The sequence below is a fragment of the Mastigoproctus giganteus genome, chromosome 4 (assembly GCF_048544385.1).
Source record: "Mastigoproctus giganteus isolate SK-2022 chromosome 4, ASM4854438v1, whole genome shotgun sequence".
NCBI classification, from domain to species: Eukaryota; Metazoa; Arthropoda; class Arachnida; order Uropygi; family Thelyphonidae; genus Mastigoproctus; species Mastigoproctus giganteus.
In genome coordinates, this window is record NC_143578.1 from 116,752,622 (window position 1) to 116,778,061 (window position 25,440).

The window sequence follows — 25,440 nt, forward strand, 5'->3', positions numbered from 1 at the left end:
ACCTGCAACTACTTTCTCCACCGCTCAGCAACTTAGTCGCTCTGCCTCTCGAGGATGCCCACAAAGTTCAGTGCTTGGTCCACTCGTCTGGGATTTGGTTCTAGATGAGTGGCTTCTCCATTCAACTAGTAATTGAAGATTGCCATCCAAGAGAAACTCTCCTCTATCCAAAGACGTATGCTCTTAATGATGAGTCGTACCTGTTGCACAGTCTTGACAGCTGTGCTCCAGGTTTTAAACGGTTGCCTGCCTCTGGACCTCCAAATTAATTATTGAGGTTTTTGCTATTACCTTAGACATGCCATTCCAATTGACTTTTTAGACTTAACTGTTAATATCCACTGCGATCCTAAAACCGAAAAAACTTGTTGCTGGAACCACCTGGTTCAACTCTGGCAAGATTGGTGGTCTTCTTTTTCCAAAGGTATGGTCACAAGAAAGCTTATTCCATCTGTGTCCTTTGCCTTACAAAAGTCTATTCTAAAATGGTTCAGTCCGAGTCTCCGCACTCTTTTTCTTCTAACTGGTCATGGTTCCCTTCGTGATAAACTTGCTATGTTTAACCTGTCTGATTCATTCTTCTGTAACTGTGGCAGCCCAAAAAGACTGGCAGCATGTTCTTTTCACCTGTCAATATTACTTGGATCTTCATCAGCCTCTGTCTGCTGTGTGTCATCCATTTTCTCCAGGCAATGAGTTCTCTCTCTCTCTTGGACTCCAAAGAAAAATTTCATCTTCTGCAAGACTTTGCACATAAAGCCTTTGCCAGATGTGGACAACTCATCAGTAGTGCTCCAATTTCAGGAATTACTCCTATTCCAGTTCTACTTCCAGTCCAGACCATCATCTCCATTGTTGCCATCTCATGATACCATCACCACTTTTTTTAGCTCAAGTACCATCTTCACCACCAACACCCTTGACTTGGACAGTTGGTAATCAAACTTGTACGACGCCGAATGATATCATTGTGTCTCCTTGACTTCTATCTCCTGCTGGCCTCAGGCTGGTCTTGAGGCGGGATCATCTGCTGGCACCCCCTTGCACTGGTGCGGGATTTTTATTCATTTTATTCACTTATTTTTATCTTTAATTTTTCTGATTATTATTTTTTTTTTTTTTCAAAAATTCATTTTTACTTAAAATTTTTTTCCCTTTAACTTTTAATTCCTTTTATTTTTATAATTTTTATTAATTTACTGTTTTATTTTATTTTCTCATATTTTGAATGGTTTGGACATTCAGTACGTGACACTCGAGGTTTGTTGCAGTTCATGCTCAGCTGCAGCCCCCCCTCCTCGCAGCGTAGATGGGTATCAGAATGCACCTCCCTGGTGCTTGTTGCTTCCTGATAGCAAAGCGGCCAGAAACAACTAAACTACATAACAAACACATACATGGCACAAACATAGCATTACACACATTTCTGCAGAGCTTTTGTAACATCACAAGTGTACCACGGCAGAGTTGAACTAGCGTTTGGGAGCAACCTTACATAAGATACTTTACATATATTACATTTTTCCTCTTGCTCAGATTACACACCTGAGGGGGCATAAATTCAAACTGGAAAGACAGTTGTAGACTAGGTGTGTGGAAATTTTTACTTAGCCAGCGGGTGGTTGATTGTTGTGACAAACTTTCATTTATTGTTGTGGAAGTTGATAACTTAAACAAATTCAAGGAAGAACTGGACAAACTTCCAACCAATGCACAGTATTAAGTACTATAGGTTGAAATATCTGTTGTGTTTGGGCTTATCATAATAAAAAAAAAAACCTTCTGTGATGACACTTCTAGTACAACTGTGAGGAGACATGGATACTCTGCAGCTCACCATTGTTTTTTTTTTTTTTTTTTTTTTTTTTTAAACAGCTGTTCAGACTGTTTTGAGGTGGTCCCTTCACTTTTTTGGTGAAATAACTACAATCCGGTATTTCACCGCATTTTTATCTGTGCAAATAAAGATGTGTCAGATAATTTTGTCCAATGCAAATACTATTTCGTCATGACTATTTGCTCTCAACCATAGGCAGACAGTTCGCAGCTGTAGTTCCTGTTTCATAAGAGTATACTGTTATGCGAAGCCTTACAAAAGAAATTAGTTGGTCAGATTTGCATTCATTGTTCTTTACAGATATTTTGTATTAACAGATTTATTGTCCACATATGGTAGCTCCTTGTAAATTGAATCTTGAATGGATGGGTGCTATAATGTTAAGGGTTCCTGTAACTGAGGTGATTTAAAAATTTTTCCAGACGTTATAGTAATAGTAACATTCTGGAAGAATGCACTTTATGGTAAAGATTGATAGAATTATATAAGTTGTTATTTGTTTTTTTTTTTTAGGAGCATTAGCAACTAAGGCCACATTGCTCCGGGGATATGCGGTGTCCACGGGCTCGAATCCCAGTCTAATCAAGAAGCAGGTACTACACACTGCTGCTCCTGCCCACCTGGCTATGGAGGCATCTTAATTATATAGGTACATACAAAACAAATCTCCAATATGCAGATAAAAACACATCAGATGACTGTGTCCAATTCAAACTGGCAAGGGTTACCAATTTGAATTGGACACAGGACATCCATCCATAACTTTGTTTAAATTGTAATCTGATTGCTCATTATTATCCTGGGTGTTCAAGATTTGCATCCATTATTCCTTACAGATGTTTTGTATAATAGATTTATAGTACATATATGGTACCTCATAGCGAACTGAATCTTGAATGGATAGGCACTTAGCAACTCGATCTACACAATCATCCCCTCCCCCACCAAGATGCCTGCATGCCTGTAGTACAAGTAGCTGAAATTTAATCCACTTCAAGGTAGAATGGGCTGACATTCTATTCAAGGAATCATGATTTGCAGATTATTCACTTGATTAATTGTAAACGGTACTGAAGAAATATTAAAAGAGAAGATAGAAGAAATTTCTGCTGTGCTTAGCATTGTTCCTGTTTTTGAGACATTAGTATATATTTGGCAACAGTGAAAATAAAAATTTGTAACTACATGGAGTTTCCTGATGGTGTTATTTTATCAGATTTTCAATTTCTGAAAAGAGTTATTATAGGTATATGCTCTATCCATGAAAGGTCATATATATTTGTTTCTTGAAAAATATTATTCATAACTGCTGTAACCTGATTTTTATCATTTTGTTTTCATTGGGATTACTGCTAGAAAAGTAGTCTACTATGGCTCAAATAGGTATGACCAAATTGGATGAAATAAATACAGAGTTCTGTTTCACTGCAGAAACAGATACAGAAACTCAACAGAATTATTATCACTGCAGCAGAAATACAGAATAATCCTCATTTTCTTCTGAAGTTTGTTGTGATGTTTTCTGGCACAAGGGCTACATAGGCCATATTGTGCCTCCCAAATAAATTGACTTTACATATAAAACCTGCTTGAGCAGCAGTTACAAACGGTCATACATTTGAATTTGTTTTAAATAGAGAAAGAATTCCGAGAGATTTGCTTCTTTACCTATGATGCTATTGAGAGACAGAAGTTGTTGAAGATCTGAAATCAAACTAAAAGACATTCGTTGGGCATTGTTGAACAAGCTACATTCGAGGAGTATATGTTTCACTGTAAGTGGTTGCAAGCAGTGCGCACACTGAGGAGTATCATTTCCTGTAAGCAAGTAGAGATGTTTGAGGTGAGTGTGACCTATTCGGATTCTGACTAAGATTACTTCTTTTCTATTTTTACGAAGGCTAGAAGTCCATAATTGTGGTTCAGGTTTTATTTGGAATAGCTTATTTGTTTACATTTTCCACAGAAGTGTCCATTGTTCCATAGATGTTCTCCATATATTGTGTTTATAATCAGGATATGGGACTAAATCATTTGTTGAGGCTATGTTGGAAGGATGCTTTGCAGCATCATCTGCACATTTATTTCCTGGAATACCACTGTGACCAGGGATCCAGGAGAAGATAACAGTTTGCTGATGCTCGTGTAGACACATCAGCTTATGTCTTATGAGCTTTAAATAAAGAATTGTTAGGTGAGGAAGTGCTTTTCAAAGCTAAAAGAGCATGCTGTGAATCAGTATATATTATACTTTTATTTATTGACAGCAGTGAGATGTTTTTCAGAGCAAGCTTAATGGCATTAAGCTGGAAGTGATATTGAAACAGTTGTATTAGGGAAGACTGCAGTTGCACCCACTCGATTCTCAGACTTCGAGCCATCAGTATAGATATGGGTAAAGTGGGGTACACTTTTGTGTGTGAGCAAAATGTAGTTGTTGAATTTTACTGTCTGCTATAGGATCTTTACCCCATTGCTCAAAGAGAGTGTGAAAAAAGTCCCATCACAAGAGAGTGTGAAGAAAGTCCACGGAGGATCTGGATCTTTTGATTCTCTGAGGATATTATCAAGCCGAATGTTCCAGCTTTCTGTTAGATTCTGCAGTCTGATACCAGTAGGCCAAATTGTTCTGGGTTTATTTGCATAATGGATTTTCCACCGAGGATCATGCAGTAATGGCCAAACAGGATGAGTAGGTAGGCTTTTAATTTTAGCTGAATAATTCATCAGTAACATCTTCCTTCTGATGCTAAGTGGAGGTTCGTGAGCCTCAACATAAAGACTTTGAACTGGAGGCGTTCTGTATGCACCTAGGACTATCCTAAGAGAAGAGTGTTGGATGGGTGCAAGATGGGCTAATGTGTTCTCCCTAGCTGAGTTGTAAACAGGTGCTCCGTAGTCCACCGAGATCTAATTAGGGACTTATACAAGTGGAGCAGGGTGTAACGATCTGCACCCCAAAATGTACTGGAGATTATTATTATTATCATTAGCCATATGATGCAAGGAAGCCCAAGGCTTATGCTGCACTAGCCATAAAAAAAAAAAAAAAAAAAAAAAAAAATTCCTGAACTATCCAGAGAGAGAGAGAGAGAGAGAGAGAGAGAGAGAGAGAGAGAGATAAAAGGGAATCACCAAGGAAGAGAAGAATGGTGATATCCAGCTCAGGACCCTGGGTGTGCCAAGCCCATACTCACCAGATGTGAGCCCCTGGGTTAATGACCTGGAGTATATTCATTTTCTTTGCACAAGTGGTTCTTAGATATTTGATGTGCTCCTGGAAGTTTAACTTCTTATCGAAAATTATCCCTAGGAGGCAAATACTGTTCACGATTGGTAGAGGGTGATTGACCAAGTGAAACTTGGCCAATCACCCTCTTCTCTATCAAGGCATATCATGACAAGATGTTGATTTTTGATGAATGCATTTCTTATGTTTGATTCAGCTTTTGTCATGAGATCTAGGAGAGATCTGTTCTTTTGAAAACCAAACTGATTGTTACTGATTATGTTTCGGGATTCAAATTTACCAGTCGATGGTAAACCATTTTTTTCAACGTCTTACTCAAGCAGCTAGTTAGAGAATTTGGTCTATAATTGCGAGGAATTGAATGATCTTTTCCAGGTTTCGGTATAGCTATTACATAAGAATGTTGCCAGGAAGTGGGGAATAGTTCTGAGAGTATGTGATTTCTGATTGAGATGTTGAAGCATTATATAGTAAATTCCGTCAGGACCAGGAGCACTGTTTCTTGAGGTATATATAGATTCTTTCAGTTCAGATATTGTGAGTGGTTGGTTATAGGGTAAAGGACATATAGCTTTGAAGTTCAGTTTCCTTTTCTCAAGCTTCGGCTTTAATTTTTTGAAAAGACGGTTGATATGCGCTTTAGGCGGACAATTCACAGAACACAGTTCCTAAGGCATTGGCAATTTTTCTAGGAGAGGAAATCTCCTTCCCATTCCAGTTAATAATAGGAGAAGGTGATATCTGATAATTTCCTCCTTTATTTTTTCCAGTATCTTTGTTGATTGATGAGGCAAATTTTATCCATGAATCTTTTCTGGCCTTTCACCGGATGTAACGAGCTTTGGCTCTCAGTCTCTTGAAGTTAATAAGGTTGGCAGTGGTTGGATATTTGCAGAAGGTGTTCCATGCTGCGTTTATTTCTCTTTTTGCTTTTTTACAATCACCATTCCACCAGTGATAGGTATGCTGATGGTTTCTTATTTGAGACTGTGGGATGGTGGCTGTTGCAGCTGTTAGTATCTGCATTTTGATATGATCGGTGGCAGTGTCAATAGCAGAAGACTCAATGATATCCTTGTCAAAGGATATGATTGGTAAATTTTGTCCAGTTAGCTTTTGAAAAATTCCATTTCTTTTTTGTTTCTGTTTGTTTGGACCTGGTGGTTTGAATGCTACAAATCAGCAGATAATGGTCACTGTTTAGAGGATTGTCGTGTACTGCCCACTCTACAGTTGGGAAGAGGATTGGAGAGCAGATTGAGAGATCTAATGAAGTGGTTGAGCCAGTAGGAAAATGGATGTAAGTAGGTAAGCCAGTGTTTAATAGTGTCAAATTCTCTTTGTCAAGTAGCAATTCAATAAGCTCACCACGTCCGAGACCAGAGAAGCCCAGAATGGATGATGTCCATTAAAATCTCCTAATACACAGACAGTAATTAAGAAATAAGATTTTCCAGATCCTAAATTGTGCATGGATGGTTTGGTGGAAGATATATTGAGACCACTGTCAATGTGAAACCGATTACTATACAGGTAGCAACAGCTTCTAATTGTGTTTGCAATGGAATGTGCCTGGAGGGAACTCATGATTCCACTAGTATAGCTACTCCTCCATGGGGGCTGTTAGTTTCAGATCAATCTTTTCTGAAGATAGTATAGTTTTTGACTGAAATGGATATTTTTGTTGTTAAAAACCCAGGGGCTCACATCTGGTGAGTATGGTTATTATATTATTATTATTTGGTTTTTAGGAGCATTAGCAACTAAGGCCATATTGCTCTGGGAATATGCGGTGGTCATTCCCTGACCTTTCCGCATCCTCTGCATTTGGTGGTCATGGGCTTGAACCCCGGTCTAATCAAGAAGCATGTGCTATGCACTGCTGCTCCTGACCACCTGGATATGGAGGCGCCAGGTGAGTATGGGCTTGGCACACCCTGGATATGATGATATCCAGCTCAGGGTCCTCAGCTGGATATCATCATTCTTCTCTTTCTTGGCGATTTCTTTCTACTTTTGACTCTCTCTCTCTCTCTCTCTCTCTCTGTGTCTGTCTCAGGGTAACTGGGGATTTTTTTTTGGCTGGTGCAGTATAAACCTCAAGCTTCCTTGCACCATGTAGCTAATAATAATAACAAATTTGTTTCTTGTAAGCATATGGCAGCAGGACTGTAACGGTGAATTAGTTCAAAGATATCATCAATATTGCTGTGAAAACCTTTGCAATTCCATTGTATGACTTGTTGCATTATTTGGTTTTGTGAGTGGAAGAGGAGAACTCAGATTGGTGAGGGGAACAAAGGGTGCTCTTACCAAGAAAGTCTTCAGTTCTGCAAACTGCAAAGTGATGTGATTGAGGCAGTTAAGGTTATTTGTTATTTTTAGGAGCATTAGCAACTAAGGCCATATTGCTCCGGGATATGCGGTGGTCATTCCCTGACCTTTCCGCATCTTCCGTATTTGGCGGTGACGGGCTCGAACCCCGGTCTAATCAAGAAGCGTGTGCTATGCACTGCTGCTCCTTCCCACCTGGCTATGGAGGCACCTATATCACTTTAGAGAGCACTCTATAATCACAGTAAAAAAATCGCTTGTCACTATTGATTGGCACTCAGGGCCCTGAAAATTGAGCAAAATCTTGTCTTTATTACAGAGTATGGACAGGGGCTGTTTTTCTTTATGCACCTAGAGCAAATACTTAGGGCAATGTGATGGACAGTCAGATGAGTCACTCAAGTCAAATGAGTGCACTTTTTCTGGCAGATTCAGAGCTAGGTAAAAAGTAGAACCATATTCACAGAGTTATACATGAACTATGGTATATCGATCCACACCTCATTTCACTGCAGACAGCACTCTCAGTATATTTAATTTTTTTCAAATAAATGGTTCTTAGATACAAGGGTGGTTCAATAAAGAATTGCCCTCACCTACTTCCACACATTGCAGAGTCATAACATTTTGTGAGTAGCATCATATATATCTCTGTACGAAAGCTGTAAAATCTCAGCCCTACATCTTAATTTGTTTTTCTCTTACAGAGTTGAACGTGTGACAAAGTAGCATCATAGACAAAGTTGAAGCCAGAGCTGTAATCCGGTATCTGTTCTTGAAGGGGAAATCTTCTAAAGAAATCCACGAGGAGATGACTGCTACATATAAGGATGAAGCCCCATCCTATGGCATTGTGAAGCACAGGCATAGACAGTTTAGGTGTGGTCGGACATCGGTAAAATCTGAGCCCATTCCAGGTTGTCCCCATTCAGCCATTGATGACAGCACGATCAGAAAAGTGGAGTTGTTAATCCTGGAAGATCGCTAGATATCTTTGCGCGAATTGTTCCAGGAGGTGGAAATTAGGGGGCTCTGTTGAAACAGTCCTTCATGACCAACTCCATTTATGGAAACTGAGTGCAAGAAAGATTCCCGATTATTGACTGGTTTCCAGAAGGCTGATAGACAACAGAAATTACAAGAGTTGTTAGCCCTGTGCCAAAAATATGAGGAAGACGTTTTCTCTTGTCTAATCACTCAGGATGAAAGTTGGATACACCGTTTCAACCCTGAAAGTAAAAAGCAGTCCATTGAATGGCGACATCATGGTCCCCCCCCCCCAAGTAGGCAAAGGTCCAAGCATCAGCAGGAAAGGTCTTGCTGACAGTGTTTTGGGATGAGAAAGGCGTAATAATGACTGATTACCTGCCGAAAGGTAGAGCAATTACAGGTGCCTATTATGCCAAATTACTCACAAAATTACGGGAGAAAATCAAAACATGTAGGCACAGCATGCTGTCCAAAAGTGTGAGAATGCTTCAAGACAATGCCCCAGTTCAAAACTTCTGAAATTGCAACAAAACAAGCGGCCACTTGTGGATATGAAATACTGCCCCATCCAGCCTATTCACTTGTTCTTGCACCATCGGACTTCTTGTTTCATTCCCTCAAATCATTTCTTCGGGGGCCCACTTCCCTGACTACGAGACACTCATTTCTGCAACAGAGTTAGGGTTCAAAGACCAATCTCACCACTTCTACTAAAACGGTATCCGCAGCCTCATCCATTGATGGGAAAAATGTGTAAATCTGCATGGCTATATAGAGAAGGACTAAAACCTGTGCCAAGAATCAACAGGCTAGCACCTCTGCAGCTAGGTCAGGGCAATTCTTTATTGAACCACCTTCATACACAATGTGTCGTTTAAGGTGTCATTCACTATAATCCAGTTTCAGGGTGACTCCTCCATTTTTAACAGAAATGAATACAAATAAATTTGTGTGCTGATAACCAACAGCCATTATGGCCATTATGGAATATCTAGAGATGAGTTTCGCTAAACGAGCTCCAGGGCTCATTTAGCGAAAAATATAAATTCCACAGAGCTCTGTCTCGGTGGAATTTATATATTTTTGTTTGACATGAGATAAAATGTCATTTGCATGCCAATTAATTTCGAATATCTAATATGAGGTTATTGATTCTTATTTATAAACAATATGGCACTTATACAAACTCCATCTAATAAAACACTTTCTCCCTTTTGAAAGAGGACACATTGATAATTTGAATTTGAAAGTTTCTGCCTTCTGAGAAACTGAATAAGGGAAGCTTGCCTCAGAGTCCAAACATGTGCAGACTGTGTAGGATACCAAACTGTCATCTACATGGTATCAAAGGTGTTTTCCACAACCAATCATAAAATTGTGCCTTAGTCTAATTGTGCTTCAGTCACATTAAATCTAATACTGATCTATTTCATTGAAATTCATACTGATTTTTATGTATGAGTAATCGAGACTCAAGAAACCTTGAATAATCAAGACTCAAGAAACACTGGAGAAAGTATCACTTTTCTCCAATGTTTTTAACATTACCTAATTTAAACCCATGCGATTTTTTTAATCTCTGGGGGTTATCTCAAAGACAGCGACTGAAGATGAAACCTTTTCTGTGTATCAGCCATTGGTGCATGTTCTTCGCAACTTCACATTACTTTTGACTGTGACACATTACCATAGCTGCCAACTCTGTCTGACTTTCAAACAGCTGGATATTTGTAAGCAGGAGGAAAATAAATTTTTGGGAACCAGGCAAAAAATAGGATATTTTTCAGAAAAAAGCAAAAGGTTTTAAAGTCCACACTGCATCAGAAATTAAATTTCAATTTAATTTCTAGTGTATATCAGGGGGAGTAGGTCCTCATATTACTCAAGTAGGATTTGTATGAACACAACAAAACAACTGCCGACCTTATAGGTTTGCAGTTTTGCTCAATATGTCCAAGTACTATTGGAAAAAAATTTTTTCTTTTAGGTGGTTTTTTTTTTTTTTTTGCTTTTTTATTCTAATCTTTACACGCCACGAGCCTTAGAGCAATTTGAGGACAATTAAAGTATCATTTCTACCCTGTATTCTTCCCTTTGCCTAATTTAGCCCTAGCTTATTCTATACCCTATCCCCCACACTATATGTACAGAATGGTCTGATCTGCTATCTGTTGGGTTAGCTGTTATTCTGAAAATAATAAGCTCCTGAATTGTTGATAATTTATTACCTTTTTCTCACTAAGGCTATTTGGCCTACTTTTAGGTCCTAGTTATAAATGGCAATTAGAAACAGATAGCTTCTGCTGATTATTTGGGTGCATTGCTAGCCTTTGATGATATGCTATTCAATATACGCTTTCCTTTTACTAATAATAATTTAGCAATAATTTTATTAATTTAATTATTATTATTTTTTTTTTTTTAGGTTTTTCTCTTTGATTTTAGCTCTCAAGGCACTTGTACCTTTTCCCTGCAGTATAATTAACCCACATATTTCTCATATATATATATATATATTCCCCCCCCTTCTACTTCTATTAACATTCTTGGCTTGCACTCTTCTCTCTAATGCACATAGCTTTACAATACATCATTTATCTAGTTCTTCATATTCTCCTCTACCACAGCCTGATGTTAGCTTAATAATTGGTTAAATCTACTTTACATAATAGCATTCTACATTTATATACCTTTACTTGCTTTTATGTCATATCATGAACTACTTCATATATATTTTTAATTATATATAAATATGTATGATTAGGTAAACTGCAGCCATTATCAAACCCACTGCAGGATGGAACCCTCCTCAACAATTCATGCTGAGGGAAATGAACCAGCGTGGAAGATTATGGTCCATTTCTCTGAGCATGAATTGTTGAGGAGGCTTCCATCTTGCAGTGGGTTTGATAATGGCTGCAGTTTATGTATGATTAAACCTCAATAAGCTCACATTTTTTCTCAAATTCATATGGCTCTTGAGTGTCTTTTTATACATAATACTTAATTGTCTCCCCAGTCTGCTTCTTCAAGAAGCACCTTGGATTTTTGTGAGGATACTATGGGCGTGGGAAGAAAAATATGAATGAAAGGAATGCTTCTAAATCTATTTTATAATTTTATAACTTTTTCAAATTTTGTTTTTTACTTACCATAATTAAATGATGCACAGTATATACATCTGAATCGCCATAGTACACACGAATAGCTCTAACAGTAAAACCAAAACCTCTTGCACCACGTCGAATGATAATTGGTGGCTTCAGCTGAGCCACTAAAGGGCTCAGCTCACGACTGGGCGAAGTATCACGAGAACTTGTACTAGAACCACCAGGTGAGCCAATAGGTTGTGGGGTGAGATCTTCTGTAGGGTGAGAAAGGTAGAGTAAGAAAAATAAACAAATCTTCAAGTTATTAAAATAAAACACATATTGACTTAATACTTTCTTGCATCATGCAATCTATATCTGTCAAGTAAAAAAGAAAAGGTAAAGTATGTACTATTAATAGATGCATTTTGCATACCAATAGTAGCAAGCAACGAATGACAAGCTGCTGCTGTTGGATTTTTTTTTTGGCACAAAAGCAACTTTGGCCATATTGCGCCCATCTATCAGTATTATGTGACAATGGCATTGGCATTTCTTAAGTATGGTTTATATCTGGCTAAAATATCCTATTAGTTTTAAATAAGTAAATATATTTTCAATGTTGGAGTTATCGCCTAGGATTTGAGATAAAGTCAGGGAATCTTGAAGATTTATAGGGAGATGGAAGGCTGATTGTCGCACCATGTGGTATGGGGGACATTTTATAAGGATATGTTTTACAGTGAGTTGACAAGAACAGTGAAAACATTCTGGAGGGTTTGCTTTGGTGAGTAAGTAAAAGTGTGTGAGATGTGTATGTCCAATGCGCAGTCTGGTTAAAATGACTTCTTCGTGCCGATTTTTATGAAGACTCGAATTCCATGGCTGAAGTTCATGTTTTATTTGAAACAGTTTGTTGTTTGATTCATTTTGCCACATTTGTGACCACTGAGTATGGAGAATTTGTTTTATAATTGGTCTGTAATCGGAATGTGGAACTTTGTAAAGCCTTAGGTTTGTATTTGTAGGATTCTTTGCTGCTCTATCGGCTCTTTCATTACCTCCAATGCCTGTATGTCCTGGGATCCAACAGAATTTTACTTGCATCATTTTGCTTTTGAGTTTCACAAGATGAGCTTGTATCTGATAAAGAAAGGGATGTGATGGAGTCTGCCTTTGTTGCAGAGCATGTATTGCACTCAATGAATCAGTGTATATGAGGTGTTTCAGATGCGGGGAAGATGCTATGTATTTTAAGGCCATTAGTAGGGCGAATAGCTTGGCAGAATAGCTGCTGCATTGGTTTGGGAGTTGCTGTGAGAGAACAGTGTGTGGAAAGACCACTGCAGCACCAACTTTGGTATCTGTTTTAGAGCCGTCTATATATATATGAAGATATTCAAAAAACTGTGATGAGTGGGCTGCATGCATCTGTTTTATGTTGACATTTGCCAAAGTGCTTTTTCCCCATTGTTGAAAATAAGTGTCATAATTAGATGTGAAAGTGTACCATGGTGGAATACTTATGCTATTATCCTCATGTATGTTGTCAAAGCTTAGGCCCCATTTTGAAACTATTTCTTTTAGTCGTATTCCAGCTGGTTTATTTACTGTGGGTTTATTATTGTAGAGAATTTCCCACTGTGGGTTAAAAAGATACTGCCAAGTAGGATGATAAGGAAGACTTCGGATTTTAATAGCATAGTTTATTTGCCTCCGGAGATATAGTGAGGCTCATGGGTCTCTGCATATAAGCTTTGGACTGGTGAAGTTCTGTATGCCCCTAAGGAGATTCGTAAGGCACTATGATGTATAGAATCAAGCCATTTGATGACACTTGGTCTACACGAGCTATACACAGGGGGCTCCACAGTCTAGTCTTGATCTGATTATAGCATGGTATAGGTGAAGTAGTGTGAACCGATCAGCTCCCCACTTCATTGCAGAAAGAACTCTGAGAATATTTAGTTTTTTTTGACAGGTTGTTCGGAGGCGTTTGATGTGTTCCAAAAAGTTAAGTTTTTTATCGAGAATCAGGCCAAGGAAACGTATACTATTTGCTAGAGGTATCAGCTGGTTTTCTAGTCTTATTTCTGGATCTGGGTGCATTTTTCGCTTTCTACAGAAATGTATGGCCATTGTTTTTAATCCACAATTCTATTTTTTTCACTGCGCTTTGTAATTGCCTTTCAATCATGTTCATGTTTTGTGACAACGAAATAGTGACATCATTTCATTTGTATAAAGGAATGTTTCCACTGTTTTTGGCAGGTCTTATGTAATGGAATTTATTTTGATTGCAAACAAGGTTGCGCTCAGTACTGAGCCCTGAGGAACTCCTTCTTCCTGAGTATATATTTGTTTTGATATTTTACTTGGAAGGTTCTGACTTTCAGCAAATTTTTTACCAAGAGTGGTAAGCTGCCTCGCAAACCAATGCTGTGGAGATCATTAAGAATGCCATATCGCCAGGTAGTATCAAAGGCCTTTTCTATATCAAGACTGATCATTATCAGATGCTCATTCCTTAGAAAAGCATTACGGATATTTGCTTCTGCTTTTATCATGGGATCTAGAGATGATCTATTTTTACGAAAGCCATATTGATTTATGTTAAGTACATTATATGTTTCTAAAAACCAGGTTAATCTATTGTTCACCATTTTCTCGAGGATCTTCCCAAGGCAACTTGTTAGGGCTATTGGTTTTGATTAAGTTGTTGGATCATTTCATAGTGAACTCCATCAGGTCCTGCTGCACTCTTCCTAGACTTAGCCAGAGCTTTTTGCAATTCTTCTATGTTGAAAGGTTGGTTATATGGGAGTTGTTGGCTGGTATTAAAGTTTAGTCTGTATTTTTCAGCTACAGTTTTCGTTTTCTGAAAGGATGGGGTATATGCCGATACTGCTGATATATTTGCAAAAGTAGTTGCAAGTAAGTTTGCAATTTCCTTGGAGTTAGTTATCTTCTGTCCATTCCAGATTATTAGTGGAGTTGGAACTGAAAGAAATTTCCCACTATGTCTTCTGATTTTGTTCCATATGACATGGGTATCTGTATTTTTGTTAATTGTGGAGGCGAATCGTATCCATGAATCCTTTCTACTTTTACGTGGGATATATCTAGCTCTGGCTCTTTAAAAATTTATGAGGTTGATGGAAATGGGATACTTTCGGAAGAGATTCCAAGCTTTATTCTTCTCTCTTTTTGGCTATACTGCATTCTTCATTCCACCATGCTGTGTCATGTTAATGATATTTTCCAGATGACCGAGGAACTGTAGCTTCAGCTGCTATTAAAACTTGGTTTGTGACATGAGCTGTAGCATTGTCTATGGACTGAGTGGTGATTATTTGTTCGTCTATTGCTGCAATTGTTTTATATTTTGTTGAGTCAGCTTTATGAAACCTCCATCTTTTTTGACCATCGTGATGTGTAACATCATTTGTTAATATTTTGCAGACCACTGGAAAAATGGTCGCTATTAAGAGGATTTTTCAAGATTGTCCATTCAATCAGTGGGTATAGGACAGGTGAACATATGGAAATGTTAATTGCAGAGGCTGTTCCAGTGGGCAAATGAATGTATGTCTCAATTCCAGTATTAAGGAGAGAGAGAGATTTTGCTCTTCCAATAATTTCTCAATCAATTTACCACGTTTGTCTTGGTGACGGGATCCCCACATAGGATGGTATCCATTTAAATCTCCCATGATACAGACCGGGGGTGGTAGCTGGATTACTAATGCTTCTAGGTCTGAATATGCATACTCTTGATTTGGGGGAAGGTAGAGTGAGACCAGCGAGAAAGTAAACTGGATTGAGACTCGTACTGCAACTGCTTCCAAAGATGTTTGTTGGAGGCGTTTACACGGAATTTTGGAGTCAATTAGAATTGCCACTCAACCATGAGCTCCACCGGAAAGGCATCGGTCTTGTCTATAGGTATCGTAACAGTTTACTGCTGTGTTTACTTGTGGAGTTAGGTTAGTTTCTTGAAGACATATACCTACCAGGTGATATTTATCGATTAAGTTGCAAATTTCATCAATGTTACTGCGGAAACCTCGACAATTCCACTGTATTATTGTGCGCATTATATTGGCTTTGTATTTGTATTTGTATCTGTCTTTTTACGAATGGGGGTCTGCTTGGATCGCTCAGGCTTTTTCTGTTTTCTGGGAAAAAATGGACAAACTTCCATCTCTTCCTCGGCATGTATCTCTAAGATTGGTTCTTCTGAGATTTCTTTTAACAGAGATTTCTTTTAATTAAATCAAAAATGAAGCAATTTTAAAATACATAACTGATCGATTGTGCCATTAAAATGCTGAGGATAGGGCCCTGCTTGCCCCACTGTAGTTTCAGCTCTGGATACTCAATAATTAAATTTAGGATTTAATTTGTAAAATAAATGATCATCTAGACAATGGGCTCGCAAATTTTCAAAAAAATAACATAAAGGGCTCTCACGAGCCTACTATAGCTGACCACTGGGTATGGCTGTTCACGATAAGAATGATGCATATCACAACTGGCTTTTGTATCTGGATCTCCAGGTTCATATTCTGCCTATGCTAAATGACAAAATGACACAACAATTGCAGACCAGTTATTAATCAGTCCAAACTATATTTTGAACAGGCAAAGAGTAGACAACTTGCTTCTTGTCCAAGTGATAGTTGAGCATTTTGGTCTCTTGCCAAACTATTGGTTGCAACTTTTTCCTTTTTCTATTCCCACCTCTGTCAAAACCAGATAGTTGTATTGCCTCTTCAGCCAAATATAAAGCTGATCTACCAGCATCCTACTTTTCTTCTACCTTGTGTAGTGATGATCTTGGTAAACCATTTCCTACCATTCCCAGTACATTCCATTCAATGCCTCTTGTGTTCTTCCATCAAAAGAACGTCAGAAGAATTTTGAAGTCTCGATACCTTGAAAGTGCAAGGTCCTTATTTTATTTCTCCACTTGTTCTCAAAAGCTGTGCTCCTGAGCTTACTCCTGTTCTGTGTTGGCTTTTTTCACTTTCTTATTCCACACTTTTCGCCATATTTCTAAGCAGAAGGGTATTTTTCCCCTTCAGCTTAGAAATTTGCTTATATCCAGATAGTTCCTAAAAAGGATGACAAGTCCCTCCCATCAAATTATCATCCCACTGCATTCCCCAGAACCTCTCTGTCAGGCTTCTAGATTCCATTAAAAAGTAGGAAGTTAGGTTAATTAATGACCCATCTCTAACAAAGTCTCTCTCTCTACTTGCTGTCTTATAGAAGTTCTGTTTCTGCTGCATGTCTTTTCTATAGAAACTTCCATGAGCACTGTTCTGTTCTTCTGAATTGGCTTCTATAATTCTCACTCTCTCTCTTCTAAACCAGTCTGAACATGTGCTGCAACCAGTCAGCATTCTTTTACTGTCCCAATTCAAACTCAAAAAATCAAATTTTCTTCTTCCTTGTTTATACCTTCAACTTATGTTTTTTGGAACAACTGTCCTTCATACTTATTCCGTGAAAATTACAATCTTACAGAAATTCAAGCCTAATGCAAGTATCTTCTTTCATCTTCTCAACCTTCAACCCATGCATGATACTAAGTACTATAGGTTCTAATAACTCTCATGCTTGGGGTTTTCATAAAAAAAAAAAAAAAAAAACATATAATTAGTAATTAGCCTAATTTTTTATCTACTTTTAAAAAATGAGTTACCCTGATATTGCACTACCTAGAATGAGCAACGCTTCCTAAATGGAAGACTAATGTTACTTATTCTTGGTGGATATCACCACCCATGGGTGGTGATATCCACCAAGAATAAGTAACATTAGTGCAATATGAGGTGGTGCAGTAATGCAATATTAGGCAGTACAGTAGTGCAATATCAGGGTAACCCATTATAAAGGCATCTACAATATGGTGTGGTGGTATCTGCTGAGAATGAGTAACGTTAGTTTTCTCTGCTGGGAAAGTGTTACTCATTTGAGGTATTGCAATATCAGTGCAACTCCTTATGAAGGTATTCACATTATGAGATGTAATAAAAATGATTCCATTTCATCCACTTCTGTGATTTACTACGAACTAAAATAATGCTATGCACTAACTTGTTTGATTAGTGAGTTTTCCAGTCTGAGGCTTTTAAGCCCTAAAACCTTTTTAGGTATTCATAGCAATGATCAAGTGGCATTGGTGTGCGTGGTGTTGAGCTAAAGGTAGCAGCAGAAAAGTTTGCAAAGCATTTGAAGTTACACAATTTTACTTGCAGTTCAGGATGGCTGTGGTGATTTAGACAAAGGCACAATATCACTAAAAGAAAAATTTGTGGTGAAGCCTTAAGCGGTGATGTTGAAGGTGTTGAGCCATTTAGAAAAAAATTAAATGAAATAATAATACAATCAAGACAAAACATGACAGTTTCTTCAAACCTGCATTATTACGTTCAGAGTCAAGTACAACTTCTGAGTCTTCTATTGATGGATAACAGTATTGTGTTTTTATAGTTTTTAAATAAAGGCTCTACAGTGATATATATATATTTTTTATTTTCATCAGTACTACTTATATCATTAAATATTCCATTTATTTGTGTTCTTCTAAGTTTTTTTTTGTCTTTTAGGACTATCTTTTGCTTCACTAATCTGATTATTGTTTAATACAGATGATCTCCCCCCGCCCTTCAATTAATTCAGATTAGTGAGGGTTTACTGTTGTTTGTTTATTTGGTTTTTAGGAGCATTAGCAACTAAGGCCATATTGCTCCGGGGATATGCGGGGGTCACGGGCTCAAGCTCCGGTCTAATCAAGAAGTGTGTGCTAAGCACTGCTGCTCCTGCCCACCTGGCTACGGAGGTACCTAGGGTTTACTGTATTTTGAAGTGACGAAGAAACAAACTCCCAATTAAATACTGACATTATGGCTAGATTCATAAAAACTTTTACACTGGAGAATTTTAAAAAACTTTTAGTGTTGGAGAAAACTGAAAATATTATCTCACACTGCAATTACATTGTTTTTTTTCCCCCATAAGTTATGATAATTATATTTATATTATGCCACAGAACTTTGCAATATCAAATGGAGAAATAAACAGCATAAGTGTAAACAAGTGGTGCAAGTAAACAATGAGTCATGTGTCTCATGATCATAACAAACTTTTTTTTTTTTTTTTTTTTATAATAGGACATTGTGACACATCTTATAAACAAAAAAAACACACCACATCAATTTCTTCTTCAACACTGCAGCAGTTGAAAACAATTAAAACCAAGTTGTCCAATACAGCACATAGCTAATGCTAATGTATTTTAAGAAATCTTAAAAACATAAGTGCTTATAAGAAATTCTGAATTTCATATTTGTAATGGACAAAGAAATAGAGCCACTTCAGTTTGTAAAAGGCAACCTTGACTGGAAACTAAAAACTCTCTTGGCATAACTCTGAACTTTTTTATTACAATCAATAATTTATATCAAAAATAAAGCACTAATTTTTACAGAAGCTTACCTGCAGGAATAATTAAGGAGAGTCCTGAGGCAGATGCTGATTTAATAACTGAACGAGATCCTTGCTTGTTAACTGGAGACAGTGGTGGAATGGAAATGCGTGTGGGGAGTGGAAATGATGATCTACTCTTAGAATTATTCTTGTTGCCACTCTCGTCAACAGGTGACAATTCTTTAAATTCTTCTCCTGATTTGTCATAATCTACACTAATAGAAAAGCGAGGAAGAGTGTCTTTCAGTGTGATCTGAGAACTTCTTTGAATATGTGGTGATGATGATGAGGAAGATGATGATTTTTCATGCTCCGAATGAGAGGGCTCAGGGGTACTATGAGATCTAGGTTTTGGAGTCCTGAGTGAGAGAAAAAAACAAATTTTTTAAAAAGTTTCATAAGCAAATTATATAATATATAATAAAATTTAATATTAGTAAAATAATAAGAGGAGTTTACCTCAGTATAGTGCGTAGAACACTTCCGTATGATAACCTCCAGAAATTAAAACGGAAAAAATCGACAACTTACCGGTACATTACAGTAAAATATAAATAATTAAATAATCAATTTAACACAATTCAAATCAATTTAAAACAATTAAAAATCAAATTAACGCAATTAAAAGAATCTAACGAAAAAATTCAAAACTATTTTCCTTCCTGAAGCTGACAACGCTTTTCGACCATATGTTGTGATCACAGGAATGAAAATTACCGAATCGGCTTAAACCTGATACTTAAATAGAGATTATTTGTCTTTGTGCATGCACATAAAGGTCCACGCATCGGAGATCAAATATGGCCGCCGAACATTAACAGAATTCTCGTGTAATTTAATTTCAACGGTTTCTGCAATTAATAGTCGCGTATAATTACGTTGAACGTTAAGTATTTTGGCTTCGTTAAATAAAAAAAGTATGTTTTTCGTTAATGGCATGAAGGGCTAATTCTGACGCAGCTGAACGAGAAGCACGAACTGAGGCTTCACGTTGATTTACACGAATATTAATAGAAAATCGGGTCGAACCCTCATAAGACGAGTCGCAATCACCGCAAGAAATGTTGTATACCAGATCATTAATTTGTGTTGCGAACGCTGAAAGAACTGAGCGATTGTTCAGTATAGTGTGTAACTTCCGTATTGGCCAAGCTACAATTTTAAATTCGGTATCTTTAAAGAATCTGTTAAGCTGTTTGTGCCACTGTTCAACATATGGGACAGAAATAAAGTATTTTTTGATATTACTATTGTTGATTGGTGTAGTATTTTGTATCCTATCCTTAGCTTGTAAACTTTCTAAATTTAGAAATTTAGAAAGTTAAACTTTCTAAATTTCACGCTTACCCGGGACTCGAATAAAATACAATTTAGCATCTATCGAAAACCTACAAACACCGGTATGCTTCTACATTATAATAGCTATCACCCGTTCACCTACAAAAGATCAATTATCTTTAATCAATTTCTTAATGCCTATAAATATTCAACGACGGAATCTGCTTTGGACTCAGAAATACAAATATTAACTAGCAGATTCTTAAACAGGGGTTACTCCATTACCACAATAAACCGAATTAGGGTACAAGCTAAGGATAGGATACAAAATACTACACCAATCAACAATAGTAATATCAAAAAATACTTTATTTCTGTCCCATATGTTGAACAGTGGCACAAACAGCGTAACAGATTCTTTAAAGATACCGAATTTAAAATTGTAGCTAGGCCAATACGGAAGTTACACACTATACTGAACAATCGCTCGGTTCTTTCAGCGTTCGCAACACAAATTAATGATCTGGTATACAACATTTCTTGCGGTGATTGCGACTCGTCTTATGAGGGTTCGACCCGATTTTCTATTAATATTCGTGTAAATCAACGTGAAGCCTCAGTTCGTGCTTCTCGTTCAGCTGCGTCAGAATTAGCCCTTCATGCCATTAACGAAAAACATACTTTTTTATTTAACGAAGCCAAAATACTTAACGTTCAACGTAATTATACGCGACTATTAATTGCAGAAACCGTTGAAATTAAATTACACGAGAATTCTGTTAATGTTCGGCGGCCATATTTGATCTCCGATGCGTGGACCTTTATGTGCATGCGCAAAGACAAATAATCTCTATTTAAGTATCAGGTTTAAGCCGATTCGGTAATTTTCATTCCTGTGATCACGACATACGGTCGAAAAGCGTTGTCAGCTTCAGGAAGGAAAATCGTTTTGAATTTTTTCGTTAGATTCTTTTAATTGCGTTAATTTGATTTTTAATTGTTTTAAATTGATTTGAATTGTGTTAAATTGATTATTTAATTATTTATATTTTACTCTAATGTACCGGTAAGTTGTCGATTTTTTCATTTTTTCCGTTTTAATTTCTGGAGGTCATCATATGGAAGTGTTCTACGCACTATACTGAGGTAAACTCCTCTTATTATTTTACTAATATTATTATCAATGTAGAACATATTGAGTAGTACAGCTCTGACTCATACTATCTAATAAAATTTAATATAAAAGCAATCATTCAGGTCAATTCCTTAAAAGGAATTTTCTTTGAAACAATTTACCTAAGTAAGGACTTACTTCTAGTGATTTTAGAATAGGCAATTTTACAAACATAATGCAAAGACCAGAATAATTTCACTGGTGTAATGTAAATTTTCATTATGAATTGCTTTAGTGTTACACTATAAATAATATTTTTAACAGAAGTACAATATTATTGATCTGTGATGCAGAAACCTGCTTACTATCATGAATCGTGTCCAATTTTGTACTATCAGTAAACTTAGACATTAAACTTAATATACCTTCATCAATATCTATATAATAATTTGCTTTTGTCCCTCTGTCCGGAACACTCTTTGAATTTGAATAGCTCAAAGACTAGACAAGCATTTCACCCAATTACTTTTGAATAGGTTTAATTTATTTTTAAAAAAATAAAAACACCCAAAAAATTTTGACTGATTTTCAAATCCTGAGAACTGATTTAGCTCCCAGTGAAAGTAACTTGCTGTTCACTTTGAACAGAAGACAATTTCTTAGCTTTTGTCATCACAATCAACAAATTTCAAAGTCAGACTTTCAACAAAGTTGGCATTTTTGCTAATGGGCAACTTTATGTAAGTTTCCAGGTCCAGATAATTTTTGTGCAATAATAGTAATTTTTTTAATAGATGATATAGTCATACATGTAAAAAAATGATCAAACTGCATTTTTACCTGAGTCTATCCCACTGCCACCTTAGCTAGCAAAAAAAAGGAGCCACAGAAAGGTTTTTGTAATTACTTTTATATTAATCTTAACTATTTCTCTGAAACAGTTTTGTTGAAATATTTGCCAAGGATATTGTTATTAATAAATATTGAAAACAGTAAGGAAGTTCCAGAATCATTCAGAGTTTGGTGTTGAGTCCTTACTCTTTAGCCTGAGGTTCAGAGTTCATTTGCTCCTCAGGCTAAAACAAGTTTTTTTTTTTTTTTTGATTTGGTAGTTGTTGGCGCATCGGCTTCTGTGGCCATATTGCACCTCCCAAGGTTTTTGCAGTACTTTGATCCAAGCCCGAGGCGGGAATCGAACCCGCGACCTTTGGGTTGCCGGGCAGGTACTTTACCCACTCGGCTAGCCCGGTCGGCGCTAAAACAAGTAATGCTGGATGATCTAGACAAGTTTGCAATTATAGTTCAGACACAGCATCTGTTTGTTAAAGGCAAATCTTGTTTGACCAATTTGATTAGTTACTACGATGTTGTTGCAAAGGAACTGAATGCAGAAAATAATTTTGATATCATATACTTGGATTTCAGGAAAGCCTTTGATCTGTTGCACATAAAAGACTGCTGTGCAGATTGGAGCAGTGTGGCATTAAGGACAAATTGCTGCTATAGATAAAGGGATAGTTGAGTGGGAAAAGACTGTGGTAATCAATGGACATTGATCTTTGTGGATTAATGTTATTAGTGGAGTCCTCAAGAGTTCAGGGTTGGATCCATTGTTGTTTTCTATATTTATCACTAATATTGATGAAGGCATATCAGGCTCAATGTCCAAGTTTGCAGATGATACAAAGGTTGGCAGAATGATTAATGACAGGAATGATGGTATGCTACTTCAACAGAATCTAGAAAAGTTAGGCAGATGGGCTGAGAAATGATAACTGAAGTTCAACACTGACAAATGCAAAGTATTACATATGGGTAACAGTAACGTCAGAATAACGTACCAACTGTGCAGTACTATACTCCGGGTAGTGGAGAATGAAAAAGACTTGGTGGTAATTGTGCAGCTAGATATGAAATTTTCAGATCAGTGCAGACAGGCTGCCATGGCAGATCATGGGGTCTTGTCAATGATATACAGGAATTTTGCTAGCAGGGAGAGGGAGGTGATTATCTCATTGTATGAGGCAATGGTCAGCCCACATCTTGAGTACCACATACAGGTCTGGAGGCCTTATTTTAGGAAGGATGTGGAGCTGCTGGAATGAGTACAGAGAAGGGCAATAAGATTGGTGAGGGGAACAAAGGTGCTCTTACCAAGAAAGTCTTCAGTTCTGCAAACTGCAAAGTGATTTGATTGAGGCAGTTAAGATTATTTGTTATTTTTAGGAGCATTAGCAACTAAGGCCATATTGCTCCGGGATATGCGGTGGTCATTCCCTGACCTTTCCGCATCCTCCGTATTTGGTGGTGACGGGCTTGAACCCCGGTGTAATCAAGAAGCGTGTGCTATGCACTGCTGCTCCTTCCCACCTGGCTATGGAGGCGCCTAGGCAGGCAGTTAAGGAATGAATTGAGCAAGCTCAATGCTGATGGGATGATTCTTCTTGTTAAGACCACACACACACACACACACACACACACACACACACACACACACACACACACACACACACACACACACACACACACACACACACACACGGGCAGAAATTCAAATTGAGGAAGGATGGTTACAGAATAGATGTGCAAAAGTTTGTTTAGCCAGCAGGTGGCTGATTGCAGGCACAAACTGCCATCTGTTGTTGTAGAAGTTGATAGTTTAAATAAATTCAAGGAAGAACTAGAGAAACCATGGGAGGAAATGAATAGGTAAAATGGCAGGTGTCTTCTTTTTTTCTTTGCCTGATGTTGTATAAGCTTGCTTTCTGGCATCATTAGCCACTGCTGATGCTAATGATAAAGTTTGTCTTCCATCAAAACATAAGCTGAAATAACTATACCACTCAAAGAGACATTTACTGTGCTATTTTTTAAATGCAAACACTCATCTAGAAAGATCAATCAGCTCTCAATTCTGCATGCCCCCAATCAAATAGTAAAGGGAAATCACAAAAAACTGAAGTAAGAAATGAAACAAAAGATAAAAATGGATGTTAAAGTGAAGAAAGTACCAGATGACAGCCTTAGAACTCTTTGTAGAGAAAGAAATGGACACAGGACGGTGTTTATACTTCTCCAAAAAGAAAAATCTACAGCTGAAAAAACCAAACCCTCAGCACTTCAGAAGCCAATCCCAAATAATGTCTGAATTCCTTGAGTGGAATTGTTATTATGGATTTTGGTGAAATAAAGATGACATCAAGATCCTCCTAAAGAAGTATAAACCAGTTTGCGTTAGCCTGCAGGAGACTTCACCCTTCTAAATGTAAAAACTAATACTTTATATTCACATGCTTACCTGTATGCTCTCTGCCAATGATCTTTATTCATGGTCTATTTTGGTAAGTCTATTTATTCATGGTCTATTTTAGTAAGTCTAATTTATTCATGGTCTATTTTGGTAAATGTTTCCTCATTTCAGTTCATACAGATATTCCAACAAAAGACTGCAAAGGATTCTTTATCTTTTCAGCATAGTTCAATAGAAGAATTCTATTGAACTATGCTGCAAAGATAACAAAGATTGGTTCTTCTTGGTGAAGAACCAAGTGGAGGTTTAAAAACTTTTGTAAGTTATAAACAGGTGATGTCTGATAAGTGCCCAATGAAATTCTTCGATCATTATGATGGATTGGATCAACCATATTTATATGGGCTATCATAATCAAATTGTTCCTGTTACTTTGGAGAGTGTTGATATAAGGAGCAAAATAAATCTATAAGTTAACCATTTTTCAGTAAGTAAACTCTGATAAACTGGTTCATTTTCAATAATATGAGTTAGTTTGTGTAAGTTACGCAGAGATCTCAAAGACAGTTGAGTAATGTGTATACTCAATGAGTATGCACATTACTCAATATGCTTAATGGTAGGAAAGTAGAGCAGGAAATGTGGGAGACCCTTCACTAGCAGTAAAAAGAGGTGCGTTAAAAGCTGTATGGCTAATTCATACACTCATGAGCATGACTTCTTCATTCCTGTTTAATCAAAAAGTGGATATCTGCAGCTGTAGATTCTGTTTTATGTTAAGAAGCTTGTTATTTGTCTTGG

At 37.2% G+C, this 25,440-nt stretch overlaps 1 protein-coding gene across 5 annotated transcripts in view; it reads right to left on the minus strand.

Annotated features, from left to right (window-relative positions):
* Window positions 1–25,440, minus strand: part of LOC150087015 (microtubule-associated serine/threonine-protein kinase 3-like) — a 912,052-nt gene that overhangs the window by 34,364 nt on the left and 852,248 nt on the right. For all 5 annotated transcript variants that reach the window (XM_090372902.1, XM_090372903.1, XM_090372904.1 and 2 more), the window contains 2 exons: window positions 19,007–19,356; window positions 11,564–11,775 (listed from right to left, as the gene is read on the minus strand). In XM_090372902.1, the coding sequence (XP_090229028.1) occupies window positions 11,564–11,775; window positions 19,007–19,356 (562 nt within the window). The remainder of the gene's footprint in view (window positions 1–11,563; window positions 11,776–19,006; window positions 19,357–25,440) is intronic.